At 50.0% G+C, this 17,882-nt stretch overlaps 2 protein-coding genes across 4 annotated transcripts in view; both read left to right on the top strand.

Moving 5' to 3' along the window:
• SEPTIN5 (septin 5) overlaps positions 1-7,573 on the top strand; it is a 45,660-nt gene extending 38,087 nt beyond the window's left edge. For both annotated transcript variants that reach the window (XM_075041568.1, XM_075041567.1), the window contains exons 4-11: positions 130-253; positions 426-560; positions 1,240-1,357; positions 1,682-1,783; positions 2,701-2,797; positions 4,165-4,300; positions 6,797-6,899; positions 7,238-7,573. In XM_075041568.1, coding sequence (XP_074897669.1) covers positions 130-253; positions 426-560; positions 1,240-1,357; positions 1,682-1,783; positions 2,701-2,797; positions 4,165-4,300; positions 6,797-6,899; positions 7,238-7,294 — 872 coding nt within the window. In that variant the 3' untranslated portion in view covers positions 7,295-7,573. The remainder of the gene's footprint in view (positions 1-129; positions 254-425; positions 561-1,239; positions 1,358-1,681; positions 1,784-2,700; positions 2,798-4,164; positions 4,301-6,796; positions 6,900-7,237) is intronic.
• A 3,411-nt stretch (positions 7,574-10,984) lies between these two features.
• GP1BB (glycoprotein Ib platelet subunit beta) lies at positions 10,985-15,092 on the top strand. Of its 2 annotated transcripts, none has more exons than XM_075041569.1 (2): positions 10,985-12,682; positions 13,410-15,092. In XM_075041569.1, exon 2 carries the CDS (start codon positions 13,580-13,582, stop codon positions 14,192-14,194), a length of 615 nt encoding a protein of 204 aa, XP_074897670.1. In that variant the 5' UTR covers positions 10,985-12,682; positions 13,410-13,579; the 3' UTR covers positions 14,195-15,092. The 2 variants fall into 2 exon arrangements, with proteins under 2 accessions (XP_074897670.1, XP_074897671.1); XM_075041570.1 differs by lacking the exon at positions 10,985-12,682 and adding an exon at positions 12,695-13,131.
• The last annotated feature ends 2,790 nt before the right edge of the window (positions 15,093-17,882 follow it).

Genomic DNA, 17,882 nt, shown 5'->3' with positions numbered 1-17,882 from the left:
GGATCAGGGTTTTTTGAAACCCATGTTACTCCCTGTGCTCAGTGATAAGGAGGGAGCCGGCTTGTCACGGGTGTGAGTGGGCATCCCAGCGTTACTGCCTGGCTTTAACTCACGTATTCCTGTTCAAAGAGAGAATCAACCAGACAGTGGAGATTGTCAAGCACACGGTGGACATTGAGGAGAAGGGTGTCAAGCTGAAGCTAACCATAGTGGACACACCAGGCTTTGGAGATGCTGTTAACAACACTGAGTGGTGAGCAGGACACCGCTGCCTTCCTCCTAGTCCTTGGCCTTTTCTGTTTTCTGTGGGTGCTTCACAGGAAGGGGGTCTGGAATTGGGAAGGGGATGATGCTGCCTCATAGTCCTTAGGAGACACTGTCCTGTTAAACACATGATTTTGTTTTGATTGAATTTACCTTCCCAGCTGGAAGCCCATCACTGACTACATCGACCAGCAGTTTGAACAGTATTTCCGTGATGAGAGTGGCCTGAACCGGAAAAACATCCAGGACAACCGAGTGCATTGCTGCCTCTACTTCATCTCGCCCTTCGGGCACGGGTGAGAGCCCCTACTCCAGGGCTGGGGTGTGACTCAGTCCAGAGGGAAGACCCTTGTCCCCCAGGATTGCCCTGTAGCGGCTTGTACCTTGGCAGGGCTGTTGGCACAGGAGAAGAGCCGTCCAGATGCTCTCCCTCAGCTGAGCATCACACCATCTCCCTCCCCCTCGCTGGCATGACAGACTGCCTGTGATCAGGCAGAGTGGATCTCCCTCAGGCCTTACAGCCTGTTTTGGAAATCAGAAGAAATAATGCCACACAGACTTGTATCTTCCCATCTAGCTAAGCCTGACCGATGGGTAGGAAAGGGAGTTTTTAGCTGCCTTCAGTCCCTGCTCCTTGCTGGCTTGTGTGCCAGCCTAGACTGGAGCAGCTGGAGAGGCTGTGTTGGCTGCCTGTGGTGGAGGGCAGCTGGAGTGGGGCCCTGGGCTATGGCTTGAGCTGTATTTGGCCTGCAAGAGAGCAAATACCCAGCCTGTGTCTGTGTGAGACCTTCAACAGCTAAAATCTGAGACAGCTTTCCCTAAGATACAGCCTCAGCTGAGGGCTGTCCCAGTGCTGCCGCAGGCTTTTGTGACAGTGCTGTTCCTTTCCCTTTGTGCTGGGTGGGTGGGAGAGGCTGGAGGGGGAGCTGCCCAGTGTGTCCTTGCTAACAGTGTCCCTCCTTGTCCCTGCTGCAGGCTGAGGCCTGTGGATGTTGAGTTCATGAAGGCTCTGCATGAGAAGGTCAACATTGTGCCCCTGATTGCCAAAGCCGACTGCCTGATCCCCTCCGAGATCCGGAAGCTAAAAGAGAGGGTTAGATGCTCTGTCTCTACAGGGGTATACTTGGTGTGGTAGCAGCAATGGGCTGAGGAGGGAGGGGATATATATGTATGTATATAGCATATGTGTATGTATATTTATATATACACACACAGTACCCGCAAATCTAATTGCAGCAGTGCTCTGCTGTGAGAAGGGAAGTGGTGTCTGCAGAGAGGCCAGCTCTAGAAGAAACATCAAATCCTTTTGCCATCTGTAGGCTACAGTAAACCCATGGTAGCGCAAACAGGGAATATACCCAGCATTTCTGTATTGTTCAGTGTTGTGTCCTTTTGTTTTTGTCTTGTGTGGACACAGATCCGGGAAGAGATTGATAAATTTGGCATTAAAGTGTACCAGTTTCCTGAGTGTGACTCTGATGAAGATGAGGAGTTCAAGCAGCAAGACAGAGAGCTGAAGGTAAGGAATCAGCTCAGCAGGGGACTGGGAAGTCAGGCTCATGGGTATGTCGGTTGCTCCAGAAGGAGCCAGAGCTGCCCTGTGTGTGCCAAGGGCCTGTGCTACTGATACCCAGGGGACAGCCTATACATCACATGGTAGATGGCCTGGAGAAGGTGCTGAAGTCCTTGCTGGTGCCATGAATTCAAGTGTGGCACGAAGACATGGCACTTCTGCTCTCCCACCAGGCAGTGTCAGTCTTTCCTCAGTCTACCCCAGCCTGTATGTTTAAGATGAAGGCTGGGTTGTAAAGCATTTGTAAGCACCAATTTCTGAGTGATGCCATCAGCAAGGAGGAGTGATTTGTGAGTGATGAGGCACCACTGTGACACATTAGTTGCATGGGGGGAGACAATATGATCATACAGGCCTGTCTGGAAGCCCCAGCAGCCCAGGCCTGACTCTCTCCCAAGCTGAGCCAGTCCTGTGTGTGCATGCAGTATGGCCTTGTTTCTCCTGTCAGAAAGGTGGAACGGGCTTTGACTCCCTTCTGAGCAGAGGAGCACAGCCTGTACATCCCTGCTTGGACAAGCTCTTGGCCTACATTGTCCCACTTGCTTGGTGTCCCAGCCTTTCTGCTCTGGCTTCCTTGTAGAGCTTCCCCTCAAAGAAGGGATGCAGGCACCTGCAGAGACACAGCTTCCCTCAGGACAGCTGAGAAGGTCAGGCTGGGAATTAGGCTGCCTGCAGATCCCAGTGCCTTAAGCTTTTCTCTGCAACTGGGTTGTGGTGTCCTGTGCTGTGGCACGTGTGGATGTCCCTGTGCCTTTCCTACCAGCACCTTCCCCCTGTACCGCTCCGCCTGAGCTTGGTCCTTGTGGGAGGGATCCGTGGGCAGCCCTGGGCTGAGCTGGGCTCAGCGACGCCTCTCATTCCAGGAGAGCGCTCCTTTTGCTGTCATCGGCAGTAACACTGTGGTGGAGGCGAAAGGCCAGCGAGTCCGTGGACGGCTCTACCCCTGGGGCATTGTGGAAGGTAAGCATGGTGCCTGGGAGCCAGCACTGTGAGCGAGGGGCAGGCAGGGACAGGGGAAGGACAGGCAGGCACTTGCAACAGGGGCGGCAGGGGAGAGCTCACCTCTGCACAGCCGTGACTGTCTGTGCCACCTTTGGCACGTGGCAGGGAACAAGGTAGGGTAGAGAGAGAGGTACTGGGACTGGATCAGGAGGTCTGTAACTGGGGGTGTAGCAATGACTCTGCCTCTGAAGCCATGACAGACTGAAGAAGAGAGGCTCCAGCGTGAATGGAAGAATGCCTGGGCTTTAATGCACTAGGATATGGCTTCTTATTAAGGGGGGAGGCTGGGCATTGCCAGTTTAGTTTCTCGGGAGAAGCCGTTGCCCTCAGCCAAACTGAATTATAAACCCTTCTGCACTCCCTCCTCTGCTGCTGCTTCTGTATGTGCTGGAGTTGCTGGGCTGGAGGGTGTGCTGATGCACAATGTGTTTGTCTCTAACTTTCTTCATTTCTAAAGGGAGAAATTTCATAAAGCCTGTAGGCAGAATAACCCTGGAATGGCTTTTGCTGCTGTTGCTGACTCCCCCATGCTGGCGCATTGCTTTAAGGTCTTGCAGCTTTAGCTCCCAAAAGCTTTTGTGTGCACTCGTGGGCTGGTGCCGGCTGCTTGGGCTGCCCAGCTGCTGGCTCTGCTCTCTTGCTGGCTCCAGAGGGGGCTGTGCCTGTCAGGGTGCTGGCATTTGGCAGCGGGATCAACTTTGTGAAACCCTGGGCCTGACACAGCCGGCTTCCCTCAGCCTTGCAGAGAGCTAAATGGAGATCACCACGGCAGGCACCCAGCTACCCAGCACAACGCTTCCCTGCAGAGTCCCACAGCACTGCCTGGAGCCTGGCTCCCTGTGGTAACAGCAGCCCTTTCAGCTCTCCAGACCATTGCCTGCTCATGGCTTTGCCTCTCGGGGGCTGATTTTGCCTACAGAGGCCTTTCGATCAGTCCTAAGTTCTGAGATGAGCGGTTTGCCTCCAGCACTGGCTGTGCTCACTGTGGTTATAACAATGACATCCCATGTACCTGGGAGCAGCATCCTCTTTCAGGGCTCTGCTGTACATGCTTAATTAACCCTCTTACCCAGAAAAAGTCCTGGGAACACAGTGACTTTAGCAGCCTGGCCTCAGCATCAAGAAGCGCAGAGCATCATCAAGGCCTGGGCCAGGGCCAGGGGGAGAGCCCCAGGCAGTAGCAGGGGAGAGCTGGGGAGAAGATGAGGAAGGAGTCCTAGGGGGCAGTTTTAGCCCAGCCTTGGTGCTGGAAGGTGAGAAGGAGCTCCCTGGAGAGGGCTGGTGAGGTGTGAGATCCAAGCTCTCTCCTGTTGTTGCTTCTGCAGTGGAAAACCAGGCACACTGCGACTTTGTGAAGCTGCGGAACATGCTGATCCGGACGCACATGCATGACCTGAAGGATGTCACTTGCGATGTCCACTATGAGAACTACCGAGCTCAGTGCATCCAGCAAATGACCAGGTGGGTCCCCACCGCTTCAACTGGAGCTGGCAGGGGTGTCTCACTCTCTGCGGAGAGAACAGCTCTCAGAACAGCTTGTTGGTCAGGAGACTGTGAGTCTGCTGGGGACATGCTGGGCTGCAGCTTGGGGTATGGCACTGGGAGGTAAAATAGCAAATCCAAGCATGTCTCCCACAGTCTGAACACATGGTGGGGATGCTTTTGAGAATCCATGTTCCTGTCTGAGGATTCCCCATGCAGATCTTGGAAAACAGGCCTGGAGATTGTTTTGAAGATCTGTTCCTAGCACTGGGTGAAATACATCCAGCCTAATGAAACAGAGGATAAAACCGTCTCTCTCGTGGGTGATAGCTGTGTGCATTGCCAGAAAGGAAGGCATTCTGCAGTCTGCAGTTCTGTCCAAATGACAGCATGACCCTTGGGATGTTTCTCAGACAACAGAGCCCAGGCAATTAGTAAGACTCTTAACAGGTCTCCAAAGATTTCTCTGCATTGTCTTCCCATTGCATTTGATTCTCTGTGGTTTTAGTCACAATGATCAGAAAATAGAAGAGAGAACGCTTGCGGGCTTCTCATTTGAAACGTCTTCTTTTCCTTCTCCCTTCTGTGACTGAAATACTGGTGACAAGTTCTAGATGTAAGTAGGTCTCGGCTCATCTGTTGTAAACTGTCCCCTTTGCTTCCTGTCTGAACTGGCTGGGTAGCTCTGTGCTGCCACGTTGCAGAGCAGAAATGGCTGCACTTCACTGAGGAACAGTCCTGCATGTGTGCAAACGTGCAGGTTGGCACATTCTGTTCACACACAGTGTATCTCAGTACTTTTGCATAGCAGACGAGCCTGTCTTTTTCAACAGTGAGAATACGGAGTCCCAAAATAACTATGTTAAATGCTAGAGATCTGTGAGAAGTGTCACAGCTGCTTTTTAGGTAGGCTATGTATCTATTAAAAGAAGAGCAGGATGAAAAAGCAGTTGCTCAGCTTAAGAAAAGCTTAAGTTCGGTACTGTTTCTCACGCCTTGGCTAGTTCCTTGCCAGTGAACAAGTCTTGTAAAACCAGAGCATGGCCATTTCTAGCAGTGGGATAAAGGGTCCTTCTCTAGAGAGACGTCTTGAGAGGAGATCCCAAGCTCCAGGGCTGGAATTGACTCAATAATGAGCCAACGGTGACTCCAAGTGGTGAACGCCTGCAAGTGGCATCTTGAATTCCCAGTTTCAGCCCAGGAGTCTTTGGCCACTACCACCCCCTCCTCACCTACTGAATGCTCCTCTGACTTTTGGAGGAAAATCACCTCCTTTCTCTGTCCCCCGCCTGCACTCCTGTGCACCCCCAGCCCTCATAGCAATGCTGCTGTGCCGTGCCTGTTGTGTCTCATGTCTCCCACCCGAATGTGAGGGCAGGCTTTTTTATCAGACTTGCAGTGATAGAACTGCTCCCCTGTTTTTATCTTCCTGGGAAAAAAAGGACCGTGGTAAGCATGTGGTGCCTTAGGGATGCTGATAGTTTGTGTTGATGCTGTATATATGTGTAGGCACATGCGCAGAAGAGCCAAAGCAGACCAGGTAAATTGTCTGTAAATGTCTCTGCTAAGCTTGCCAATGCAGTTACAAAAGGTGGTCAGAAACATCAGCCCTTTCTGTGTTTGCTCTCAGTGTAAGCCTGGTTTGGATTTTCTCTGTTAGCTACCCACAAGCTCCTATTTTGAAAACTTTTATTGCCTTTGGTCTCATTCTGCATCTGAGTGCATCCCACACCTCTGGGCTAGATTGCCGCACAGCCCCTTGTGTGGTTTAACCCCAGCTGGCAACTAAGTACTGCAGAGCCACTCGCTCACTCCCCCCCCAGTGAGATGGTGGAGACAATCAGAAGAGTAAAAGAGAGAAAACTCAAGGGTTGAGATAAAGACAGTTTAATAAGTGAAATAAAGCTGTGCATGCAAGCAAAACAAAAAAAGGATTTCGTTCACCACTTCCCATGGGCAGGCAGGTGTTCAGCCATCTCCAGGAAAGCAGGGCTCCATCACGCGTAACGGTTACTTGGGAAGACAAGTACCATAACTCCAAACGTCCCCCCTTCTTCTTCCCCCAGCTTTATATGCTGAGCATGATGTCTTATGGTCTGGAATATCCCTTGGGTCAGTTGGGGTCAGCTGTCCTGGCTGTGTCCCCTCTCAACTTCTTGTGCCCCCCCACCTACTTGCTGGTGGGGTGGGGTGAGAAGCAGAAGAGGCCTTGACTCTGTGTAAGCACTGCTCAGCAATAATGAAAACATCCCTGTATTATCAACACTTTTCAGCACAAATCCAAAACATAGTCCCATACTAGCTACTATGAAGAAAATTAACTCTATCCCAGCACATCCTCTACCTGGCTGGGTGCATGCTGCTGCATTGCTGGCAGGTCTGCCATCATGAGTGACAGCCATCACATGGTGACACCAAAGCTAGCAAGCCTGAACCACAACTGACTGCATTTTACCCCTTTCTCCATCTCTCTAGCAAGCTGACTCAGGACAACAGGATAGAAAGCCCGATTCCTATCCTGCCTCTCCCAACACCGGACACTGAGACAGAGAAGCTGATCAAAATGAAGGATGAGGAGGTGAGACCCATTTCTGCCTGGATGTCCTTGGTGTTGGAGCTGGAATCTGAGAAGTTTCTCCAGGATTGCCCCATAGAGGCTGTCCTGGGGCTTCCCACTCCTGCCTCCAACCATCACGAGCTCCTGGTGTGGAGGACGGGGTGTGAAAGCTGTGGCTTCCTCTGTCAGGGAAATGTGGCTCCATTCCACCACAGATACAGAAGCTTCTGTGCTCAGGCAGGAGTTAATACTCTCTGAGGGATCCCTTTGTCAGCTCCAAGGGACTGCCCCCAGTGCAGATCACCAGCTCCCGGCCACAACAGATCCTTTTTTGACTCTCTCTTCTCTGTCTCATGCAGTTACGGCGGATGCAAGAGATGCTGCAGAAGATGCAGCAGCAGATGCAGGATCAGTGAGAGGCAGGTACTCGGAGGGCAGAGGGAATCCCCCAGTGACCATCTGAGGCCTGGCAAGAGCTGTGGACGTTTAGAAAAGGTTTCCTGTTGTATAGAGACTTGTGGGCAAGAGCTGCACCCGCACCCTCTAATTTATTAGCAGCAATGCTGGCTTTGCGGTCAGCTGGATTGTGGAGGAGGCTGTTCACTTAACAGTTTACTGATGTGTATTTCTTTTTTAATAATTATTCTTTCTTTTCTTTTTTCTTTTTTCTTTTTTCTTTTTTCTTTTTTTTTTTTTTTTTAAAGAAAATAACCTGGAAAGTCTCTAAGACATCCTAAAAAAGAAAAAAAAGAAAAGAAAAAGATTTCCCTTTCCCATGTACTAATTTCTTGTTTGGGAATGCTCTGGTATTTAAAGTCCTGGTTTCTCTGGTGTACGAACTTGAAGACTATCTGTGTCAATGCACGTAAATGTTTACTCCCAACTGAGGTGCTGTGCCTCCCTCCCCATTCCCCTTGTCTGGGGCCAGCACAAGCGTTGTAAAGGCAGCCGTACCCTCCCGTGAGTTTGACCTGTGCTGCTCGGGCTCCTCAGCCTGGGGCCAGCTCTGGCCCAAAGAGCTGGAGCTGGGGGTTTCTCTGTGCACTGACCTGTTCAGGGGTCCTGATGGTTGCCTGGTTTCCTGCCTGGGTTTTTCTGGTTTTTTTGTTTAGTTGGTTGGTTTTGGTTTTCCTACCAAGAAACTCCAGGATCTTTGCACTGAGCAGCAAGGGACTGAGCTTCTCGAGGTTGGTTAGAAGAAAACGTCTTCTACTGGTCTCATTTATGTCTTTCTGGCAGAGAGGATGAGTTGTTGACTATTGCCTGCAAGGAGGTGATGATGGGAGCAAGCACCTTCCCAGCCATGGTTTTGTCCCACAGCAGGCTGGAGGTGTTGGTAGAGGAACCCCAGGGCCCTGCAGTAGCTGGGTTGAGGGTATCTCATAGTTTAGCTCTGGTCACCCAGCTGCAGTGTGTCTCCAGTGTCTGCTCTGAAAAGCACTGTGGCAGCCAGAGTGCTTGGCCGGGACTGCTTTGGAGGGGGTAGAAACCCTAGGGCTGAAATCCAACCCCACATGAAGAGCTGTGCCCTACCCCCAGGCTTTGCAGTCCCACAAGTGCATTGCTGGCTCTGAGCTTCTCTTGGGGAAAGGGGCAGTTTTTGTAGGCTTGTACCAGAGATCTGCAAGCTGCCTGTCCAGGCAGGTGTTGGGTCAGCATGGCAGGTGCAGGAGCGTCACTGCATGGGGCTGAGCGCAGCCCAGCAGACTTGGCACTTGCTTCCCTGCCCTTCCCCTGGGACTCAGCACTTCTCCCCCTCCCCAGACCAAGGCTCTTCCTGCCTCAGTGCTGGGAAGGCTGGTGGATCTGCTGGGCAGAGATAAGAGCACTCTTTGGGCAGCAGCTTCTGTCCTGTTCTTGCTTCCTGCAGTATTTTTAACTTCAGTCCAGCCAGAGCAGAGCCTTGGAGTGTGATGTGCCTGACAGGGCAGGCCTCACCAGCGACACTGCCACGCTCGCAGGGAATCATGGCTGTTGGAGGGAGAGACACTTGGCTCTTCCCTCCGACTCCAGGGAGTGCTGCCATGGGCTGGGCCCTTCGGCTCCTCTGGCTCCCGACCCAATTTCTCTGTTCCCTTTCCGCTTTTGTATCTGCTCCTTCATCTCCGGCTCTCCCCAGAAGATCTCCCTGGATAGGAAGCACAGTGTTGGCCAGGAATAGTCAGGCCCTAAGTTCTGTTATTATGTGCTGCATTTGTCTGATTCACCCATGGGGCTTTAGAGTCCTGATCAGGGCTTGTCCACGTGGTGAGTAGGTTGGCTGGTTCCAGTTACTCACTGTACAGAGCCTCTGCTTAGCCAGAACATGGGCTGTAGGGGCAGGGGAGAGACTCTGGCACAGTGTGGAAGGACAAAGCGAGGGTGGAAGCCCCTTGGCAGAAATGTGCCAGCCGGGCAGGAGCAGTGTCCAACAATGTTGGGGTTTTTTTCTTTCATTCTCCTCTATATTGGGCTCATGAGTGACAGTGGCAGTGCCAGCCTAGGAGAGGGGAACAGTTCAGCTTGTCTTCAGTAACATGCAGGACCGAGGTGCTTAAGGAGGAAATAGAACCTTTCTTTGTGCGGTGTGCTTACTTGAGCAGTGGAGTAGTCTGAAACAGGAGCTTCCTCCAGGTTTTCTGGAGCTGGTTTGCCGCTGTCCAAACAGAAGGACTGCTGAGTTCTCAGTTTTATCCATACTAGCATAACGGGAAGCACCTTGCAGTACCTGTCCCCTCTTTTCTTACACTAGTCTTGTCTGTGAGGAGGATGTTCTGTTGCAAATGAGCCCTGTCCAGCTGGAGATGTTCCTCTTTCAAACAGATTAATTCCTGGAAGATAAAGGAGACCTTTACTCTTTAGCGTGGACATAGAGGAGCTGACAGCTTTTATCCTGGGCTGTGTGTGGACATGCTGTGTGCTGGTGGGAGCACAGGGTACACTGGGCACAGGCAGGCACGATTGCTGAGGGTGAATCTACCCCTGTCCCTCTGGGTGAGGAAGTCTCCATCAGCTCCGTGCACATGGCTCCTCCGTCAAGTCGATAGTCACAAGTCTGTCCTCTACAGAGAGCTGAAGCCTTCGGCTACCAGCTGGCAAAGATTGTTCAAGTTGCACTTAGAAAAAAAATGCACAGGAGTGAGGCACCAGAAATGTCTTCTACAGAGGGGCAGTGGTGCCACTGAAATCACATCTCCATGTAGGAGGTTCCCTGCCCAGAGCACCAGAGTTTGGGGGCTGCCTGGAAAGGGATTAGAGACTGACTGTGGGGGGCACCAGGGATTCTGACTCTGGCCTGGAAGTTGGCATCTGTTTATTAAAGGAGGAATGTTTTGTACTGTTGCACTGAGCTACGCAGTAAGCGGAGAAGAGACTCCTGAACAAATGTAGCTTGGCCATTTGGCTCTGGTAGTGAGAAGTGTGAATAGGAAAGTAATGTAACACCTCCCCTCACGCAACCCTCCACAGCCTTATATGCAACCCCAGCACCCCCAGGCACATTCCCATGCCTCTGCCAAGATTTGCCCTGCTGAGTGAATCGCTGCAGGGGTGGTGTCCCACTCTGCAGAGCTGTCCCAGGCTGCAGCTGGGGCTGTCGGTACAAAGTCTTGGACCTTGTGCTTGACTGGGGAGGGAGCCATGGCTTGAACTCCTTATGTGCTGCTGCTGTGCTGGTCCTGCCTGTGCAGTCCTTGCTGCCTCCCTGCATGCCTCCCCCCCAGAGAAGGAGGGGTCCCACACTTCATGCTCTACGATGGCATTCCCTGCTCTTCCTCACAAACCCCGCTGTGCTTTAACGCTGGCTTGCTCCTGCCACGCGACTTCTTCACCCCCTGCTCCATTCCTAGGCTCTTTGTTTCCTGTCCATCTGTTGGGTTATTATAATATATATAATTTTTTTTGTAAATTTCTGTTTGAACATTTTGTCATTGTGAACAAAGAAAAATGAAACCTTTTAAAACATACCCATTTTATTAAATGATTATTGTTATTATTATTAATAATGTTTACTACCTGAATTGATCAGTGAAATAAATACATTCAAAAAACCAACCTCTTTCTGTTCAATTTTCAGTCCCCTTGAGCAGCATTGGTGATATATTGTGGGCAGGAGAGAGCAAAACTGTCACTGTTTCTCCTTTTATCTAATTCTTTCAGAGCAGTCTCCAGGCAGGGCTTCCTGCATGGGATTTCTGGCCTGTTTATGTCAGAAGCTAGACAAGATGATCTTCAAGTTCTATCTTTAAACTTCCCCTAGGAGCTGTGTCTAAATCAGCAATGGGCAGCTGGGCAGGATGCAGTCCCGGGAAACCCATTTTGTAAGTAGCCAATGGAGCATTGCTGAGTCCATGCTGCATGCAGAGCCAGAATGGGTCTGGCTGTAGATCAGTTCCATGCCACACCTGGCCTGAACCACCTGCCTGTGAATAAATGTAGCACCAAATGAGACAAAGTAAGTTTGCTGAGCAAACTTACCCTGCGGTAGTCAAGCTGCTCCCAAGTGGAAAGCAGGCCCTGCAGGAAAAACTGGGATCATTTGTTAGCCTAAGATCTCTTTCCCACTCTGCCTGCCTGCCACAGTGAAACAACTGGAATGATCTGCTCCAACTTACTAGAAATTTAAAGCTTAATTGTTTTGTTTAGAGCATCAGAGATTTTCCCTTGGTTAGGGCCAAATTCTGCTGTTACACCCTAAATTCTCTTAACATCAGCACATTCAGGACGTTCATAATTTCTTCTCTGTATGATGTGCACAGTACAAGGTAACGGAGAGTTGGGCCCAATGGGGCAACGGTTTCGCAATGTAATTCTGGTGGCCTTATCCTAAGGAGCATAGTCAATGCCTAGAGTCAAGCTGATAGCAGAAAAATGTCTGTGAAGGTGTGATGGCCTGGAGAAGGCAAGATTCTATCTAAATGTAGTTTTGACCCTTGGACTTATCTGTTCAAGTATTTGTGTAATGCAACTTCTGAATAAAGGATGTGGTCAATCTTTCTCACTAACTGCAAGCTGCGCTTGTCGAGACCTCCAACTCACTTGGCTATCAAAAGAGCAGTCCCTCAGAGCACTGTCTTTCCTGGTCTGTCATCTTCCCCGTGAATCTCAACTAGTTTATTTTGATGTAGACAGTCTAATGCCAAGAGTTATATTTTACCCCTATAACAATCATGAGAGGATGCAAGTACCTGAAGGATCTTTCTCCTTGGCTCAACGGTTGATACCAGTGTGGTCATTGGAAGTCCATTTCTTTCAGCAGATCTTCCACTGCTAATTAGGAGTACATTTGTGTCACTGCTTCAAGGGAAACTTCAGGGTCAGCACTCTGCAAATTGCTAGGTCTCACCACTCTGCCAAATACAGTCTTCCTGATGAGATGGGAAACCAAAGGCCATAGTGCTCAGGGAGTGTGGTACAAACCAGTAACGTCACCTTCCAGATCGAAAGGCATTTTGAGTTAATACTTTGCAACTGAGACTTTGTAATGTTTCTGTTGGACTGAACATGTGGGCCCAGAATCACAGTTATCAGAACTGCCAGCATCGCTCCCAGCAAACATGTTCTTGCGAGCAGTGTCAGCTCCCATTTCTTGGAAGACTTACTCAATGAAGCCTCAGCTTCTGGTGACATGCAGCAAACTTGCAGGAAGGCCTTGTGTGGGAGGTGTCCCTAGGATGAGCCTGACCCTTATCTTGCCAGCCAGCTGCAAGGGCATTATCCGGGAGCTCAGCTATGCAGCTGCAAACACTCTTGCACTGGCTGGACTGCCTTAAGACCTTCCTCTTGTGTTGTAAAGCCAGCAAGGAAGCAAGGATTGAACTACTCTGGTAAGTCAACAAAACTACCTTGTGTTCTTTTTTTTTTTTCCTTTTCATTTGGTTGACAGATTGCACAGAAAAGCACTGCCTTGTTGCAGGTATGTGTAGTTGTTCTCCTAAAGAAGTTATAGCAGCTCATGTGTTCAGCAGTGGCATGAGACTGCAATACAAAGACAGCTCATTGACCCATGTGTCCCAGCATGGTCACAGCTCCAGAAGGAGATTATTCACCTGCTGATTATTCACCTGCTGGAGCAATGTCTGGTGTGGAAAACTCCACTGACCACCGCCCTCGGTGGTCAGCACCCACCCTCTCTGCTGGCCAAGGACTGTTTATCACTTCTTTTCAAAACTGGAAAGGCTATTTTTTACTTGTGGTAACAGTAAATTTATTTCTGAATCTTGTCTTGCAGTTTGCATGAACAAAGCTTTGCTTACAGATGTAATTCAGAGCTATGGTAAGGCATGAGCAGTTTTGTATTCTAATTTTTGATTCCTTGACAAAAATTTTCTTGGCTACCCTAGTAATGCACCTCCAGTAATGCTGAAAATATAAGCAGCTCTTTTACACTTCTAAGGACTAGTGAAAATGAATTTGATGGCTGCATCTAAGCCTCCCAGTAGCCATCTGTTCATATCCCACCTCAAATCCAGGGTTGGAAGACCAGGAACCTTCCCTCTCCTGTAGTGAGAGGCCAAGAATTTGCACAACACCTCTTTTAACTGTTTTTTTCAGAGCTCTCACATCTCCTGTGAAGGACACCAAATTCACCCAACTTTAGAAACTCATCCTCAGAACAAACCAACGAAAGACCTGGGCTGTGGTGCCAGTCCTAGAGTGTGTGGTGTCTACTTGCCTGGTCTGTACCTCATCCAGTCTCACCAGGGGAGTGTTTGCAGGTGAAGATGAACAGTGGAATTCTCTTCTTGTCCCTTCTTGGCTTCCTTCCACTTGTGATACCCACATGCCCTGTGCCATGCAAGTGTGCCACCAGCATTATCGACTGCACGTCAAAAGACCTAACTGTAGCAAAACTACCAGTTGCTTTCCGCCCTTCGGCTGAAATTATCCACCTTGGTTACAACAAGCTCACCTCTATTCCCAATGGGCTCTTTGACAACCTGAAGAGCCTCCAGGTAGTCTACCTGCAGGGCAACCCTTGGGAATGCAACTGTGACATCCTCTACTTGCGCTCCTGGCTCCAGTGGCAGCAAAACCGGACCTTATACAGGGATGTGAAATGTACCTCCCCAGCTCACCTGCAGGACCGAATCATTGCCTATCTGACAGAAGACGAGATCATCTCCACATGCCAGTACTGGTACTGCAGCCTGGCTCTCCTCTCTCAGCTCTGTCTCTTCATCCTCCTTTTCCTCCAGGGTATCTTGGTTATCTTCATCATTGTCTACTTGCAGAAATTTCGGAGAATGACCGCCGAAGCCCAAAGCACCACCCAAGACCTATACCAGCATGTAGACACCTGGGCATCTTCTTCAAGAAGCCCTTACAATAGTGATTAACATCACAAGACTGAAGACCCTGGTCCACCTTGGGTGATGCTGTGCCAAGGTGATGTGTTTTGTGATATCCAGAGGGGACAATTCAGTGCAGTATCCGATCCTGACTGCAGTCCAAAGTGGGGCTTGAAATGATCAGACACTTGCTGTATTTCCTAAGACCTGATCTTGTGTTTTTTAATGCTTTAAACTCTTTAGCATGATCTTGATTGCTTTGCTGAGATGGGAGTGGCTCTGGTTTGGTAGACCAAGGAAATCATAAACTACAGCAATCAGAACTGACTCAAAGTGCTCATAAGCTCATAGGGGCTATGGTGCTTGATCCCTCCTATGCTAGAGAATTTCAGCCATACTTTCAATGATGCTTCTGGCTGTGTTGGGTCAGGTGAGGACAGAGGTGGACAGTGAACAGTTAAGGTACTGGATGGACTAGGACAATGGAGAAATACAGCTTCCTTGGTGCTACCACTGATTGCCTTAGTAACTTTGAAAAAGTGACTTAGTCTTCTGCCTCAATTTCCCATGAGTAAAAGGCAAAGGTTGTTTCTTCTTGCCTGATGTGTCTTTTCTAATGTTATGCTGGGGGAAGGAGGGGGAATGTTTAGAAGCCTACCTATTTTACTTGTCTTCATTCCTTTTAATCTGCTTGTAGTTCTAATACTGACTTCAACATGTACTGAGTCAGACTGGGGCCCTGAATGTTTATGAGAAATTCACCCTGAAGCCAAGAGTTGTTGAGACCAGAGGCTCTTTCTGACTGTGCTTGTATGGCACCTGGCACAAGAGATCTGGTTGTCTTTGGAGCCTCAAACTGCAAAACCCACTAACCTGCCTACTGCTGATTATGATGTCCCTTAATTATTTTTGGAACGAAGCAAAACTGAAATAAAATAACGATGCATGATGATGTAAATGGCTTATTTTTCCATTCTACACTGGGTATCTTGTGTTCTCTCACGCTCCCTGGCAGTTTCTCACACTCCCTTACACTCAAAAGTTTGTGCCAAACCAAACAAATACCAAAGGCAGGTGGTGTTGTTACCAGAAGCTCTCCATAGGGTTAAACTCCGACAGCTACTGGCTTCCAGAATGGGCCAGTCTAAATGTGGAGTTTCTTCTTAGTTCCACTAAGTTGCTGCTTATTTTGTTGTGATGAGGGCTGGCCAGGGCGGGGTGTTTCTTGGTGCAAGCGCACCTGCAGGGCGGTCGCCCTGCCCCCTCAGTCCCCAACCCCAGTCCAAGGGGGTTCCCGTTCTCCTCCGAGGCCCTCAGATCACCTAAAAAACGGAGCTCAACCCCGAGGGGAGCCCCTCGCCTGCTGACAGCCGGCGGTGGCGAGTGGCAGAGGGCAGCCGGGAGGCGGCGGTGCCTCGCGCCGGCTCCAACGGTCGCTAACGGCCGCCAACGGTCCTGATCGGCCCCGACCGCACCTTCAGGCACGAGGCTGCTGAGGGAAACCTGTGAGGAGGGGGAAGAAGGAGCCGATCTGGGCGCTCAGGGGGGGTTGCCTGAGGAGAAAAGGAGGGTCCTGGGGCTTCTCTGCCTCAGGTTGCTTCACCTCAGCTCAGCTTGTCTCAGGGGTCCGTGCTAGCCCCAAAAATATGAAGTATTGCGTTGGAATAAGCCTCTGGTGCTTGGGCGGTGGCTGAGGCGGGAAGATGGGGTCCTGCGTGCAATGTGAGTCCTCCTCGCCGTGCTGACGGAGGGCTGGAGTGCAGTGGGGTGGATGGTGTCAACAGCTGAGAAGGACGTTCGTCATGCTGTGTGCGCCTGGGCCAGCCTGACATGAGGTAAGTGATACACGGCTCTGCCTCAGGGGGCCTCTTTCCTCCTCTTCCTCTCTTTCCATGTCCCTTCAACACTAACCCCCTGTGGCATTAGCCTGACTGGATGTTGCAGTGTAGCACCCAAGGAAATGGAGTTCCAGCTCGGATTTGTTTTTTCTTCTGGGGATTGGACCTTGCTGGACTTTGTAGCCAATGCACCTCTTGCTAGGGGATGCAATATCCCCTGCAATATCACCAGTGACTGTGGCCTCCAAGGGGGGACACAGCTCCACTGAGGAGCCTACTCTGTGGAGGTGCCCAAATTGATGCTCCGTGAGGCCCCCTGACACTCATATCTCTGACTTTTAAGCACTGTTGTATTACTATTCCCCCCCACCCCACCCCCACCCCCTGGCTCCAAGGAACAAACTTTCCATAGGAATAGAAAGCCTGTTTTCTGGCTTGTTCTTCCCCAGTGTCCTTTTCCTGGAATCATGATGCAGATGTGTAAAAAAGTAGCACAACCCACTGTCTTCCCTTCACTCCTTCCTTCTTGTTTCTTTAGGTCATTTATACTGTTATTTTAGCTGTTTCATGCCTGTTCTTGAAGTCCCTTTCCTTTACTGATACATGCAAGGGATGTAAAAGGCCCTTTGCTTTCCCAATACTATTGCAAAGTGTGCTAGTGTGGCAGAACGAATCCCTGGTTTTGCCTACAGATTTTTAGCTGAATTTACCTGGGTTAGAGGATGTTGCTAGTGCATGTGGGCAGGTACTGACAGTGCTACAGGCACAGGCTCGGTTGCTGGGAGAGGCTGGACTGGGAGCAGGCATGGTCCCAGCCCTGTGACTGCTCAGCTGCCTGCCTGTCAGCACTGCCGTGAGGTGCTGGAAAACCTTCAGGAGCTGGTGTGCCCACAAAGACGGAACAACTGCTGACTTTGGTTTCACGTCCCTGGGGAGGCAGGAGGGGTCCTGACTCTGCATCATTAAGTCTTGGCACATGAAAGGTAAAAGTCTTTTTGGCATCATTTGCACCTGTGAAGAATGTGACCAGCCATAGCAATGTGATAATGAATTGCACTGAGCGCAGAGTGATTTGTGTGCTATGGCAGCATGTCTAATCCATAAATCTAGAGCCTGGCTCAGAAAGCTGCACGTCACAGATGCTTTCTTACTCTGCTGGCCTGTGGAGGATCTGCTGTGCTGCTGCTGCTGAAGGGAGAACGGGCTTTTTTTCTGAACGGAGGGCCTGTCCAAGGCTGCACAGTGGCTTCAAAGGGGAAGCAATGGTGAAATATGGCAAAGATAAATGCAAGTTATTAAGCTGCTTTGTAAATCACTTCCTAGTATCAAGGCCGACCCAATACCTGGGCATGCAGCATTGGGCTACCAGGCCTGCTGCACAGGCAACTACATTGCCAAAGGTTCAGGGTGCTTCCAAACAGCTCCTTTCTCTGAAAGATACCAGGTTAAAAAACACTGGGAAACCAAACCAAAGTGCGTTTACATCCTCTGTAATGCAGAGCTCCAAACCTGTTTTTCATGTATGTGCATGGTGACTCTTGCATGTTTTGCAGAGTAAAAAAGTCTTGAAAGCAAAGCAAGCTGATATTGGAGCCTAGAGAATTTTAGCCAAAAATCCCGCAAAGAACCATTTTTTTCAGTCCCTGTACCTTATGGTGATAGTGGTTATGTTTTGCTCCAAGATCACTGCAGTTGCTTGATAACAGATTGTCTGGGTTTGTGTGACACCTGGGAACCTACCCCAGTTGTTTTAAATACACTTTTGTAGTTTCTTCATCCTTGTATGTGGGATGAAAATATCACATTTGTACACATAAAGAACAACTTGTTATCATCCACTGCAGGGCTTGATTACTAAGACAGGCCAATTCTATGCAACAGATTAAGCAGTGTTTGGA

Source organism: Buteo buteo, chromosome 11 (assembly GCF_964188355.1).
Source record: "Buteo buteo chromosome 11, bButBut1.hap1.1, whole genome shotgun sequence".
In the NCBI taxonomy this organism is placed as follows: domain Eukaryota; kingdom Metazoa; phylum Chordata; class Aves; order Accipitriformes; family Accipitridae; genus Buteo; species Buteo buteo.
The sequence above is the reverse complement of the archived record's forward strand: the minus strand, read 5'-3'. Positions and strand labels throughout refer to the sequence as shown.

What these genes read in the sequence shown, in the direction of transcription:
- GP1BB (XM_075041569.1), top strand. Translation starts at nt 13,580, where the DNA reads ATGAACAGTGGAATTCTCTTCTTGTCCCTTCTTGGCTTCCTTCCACTT.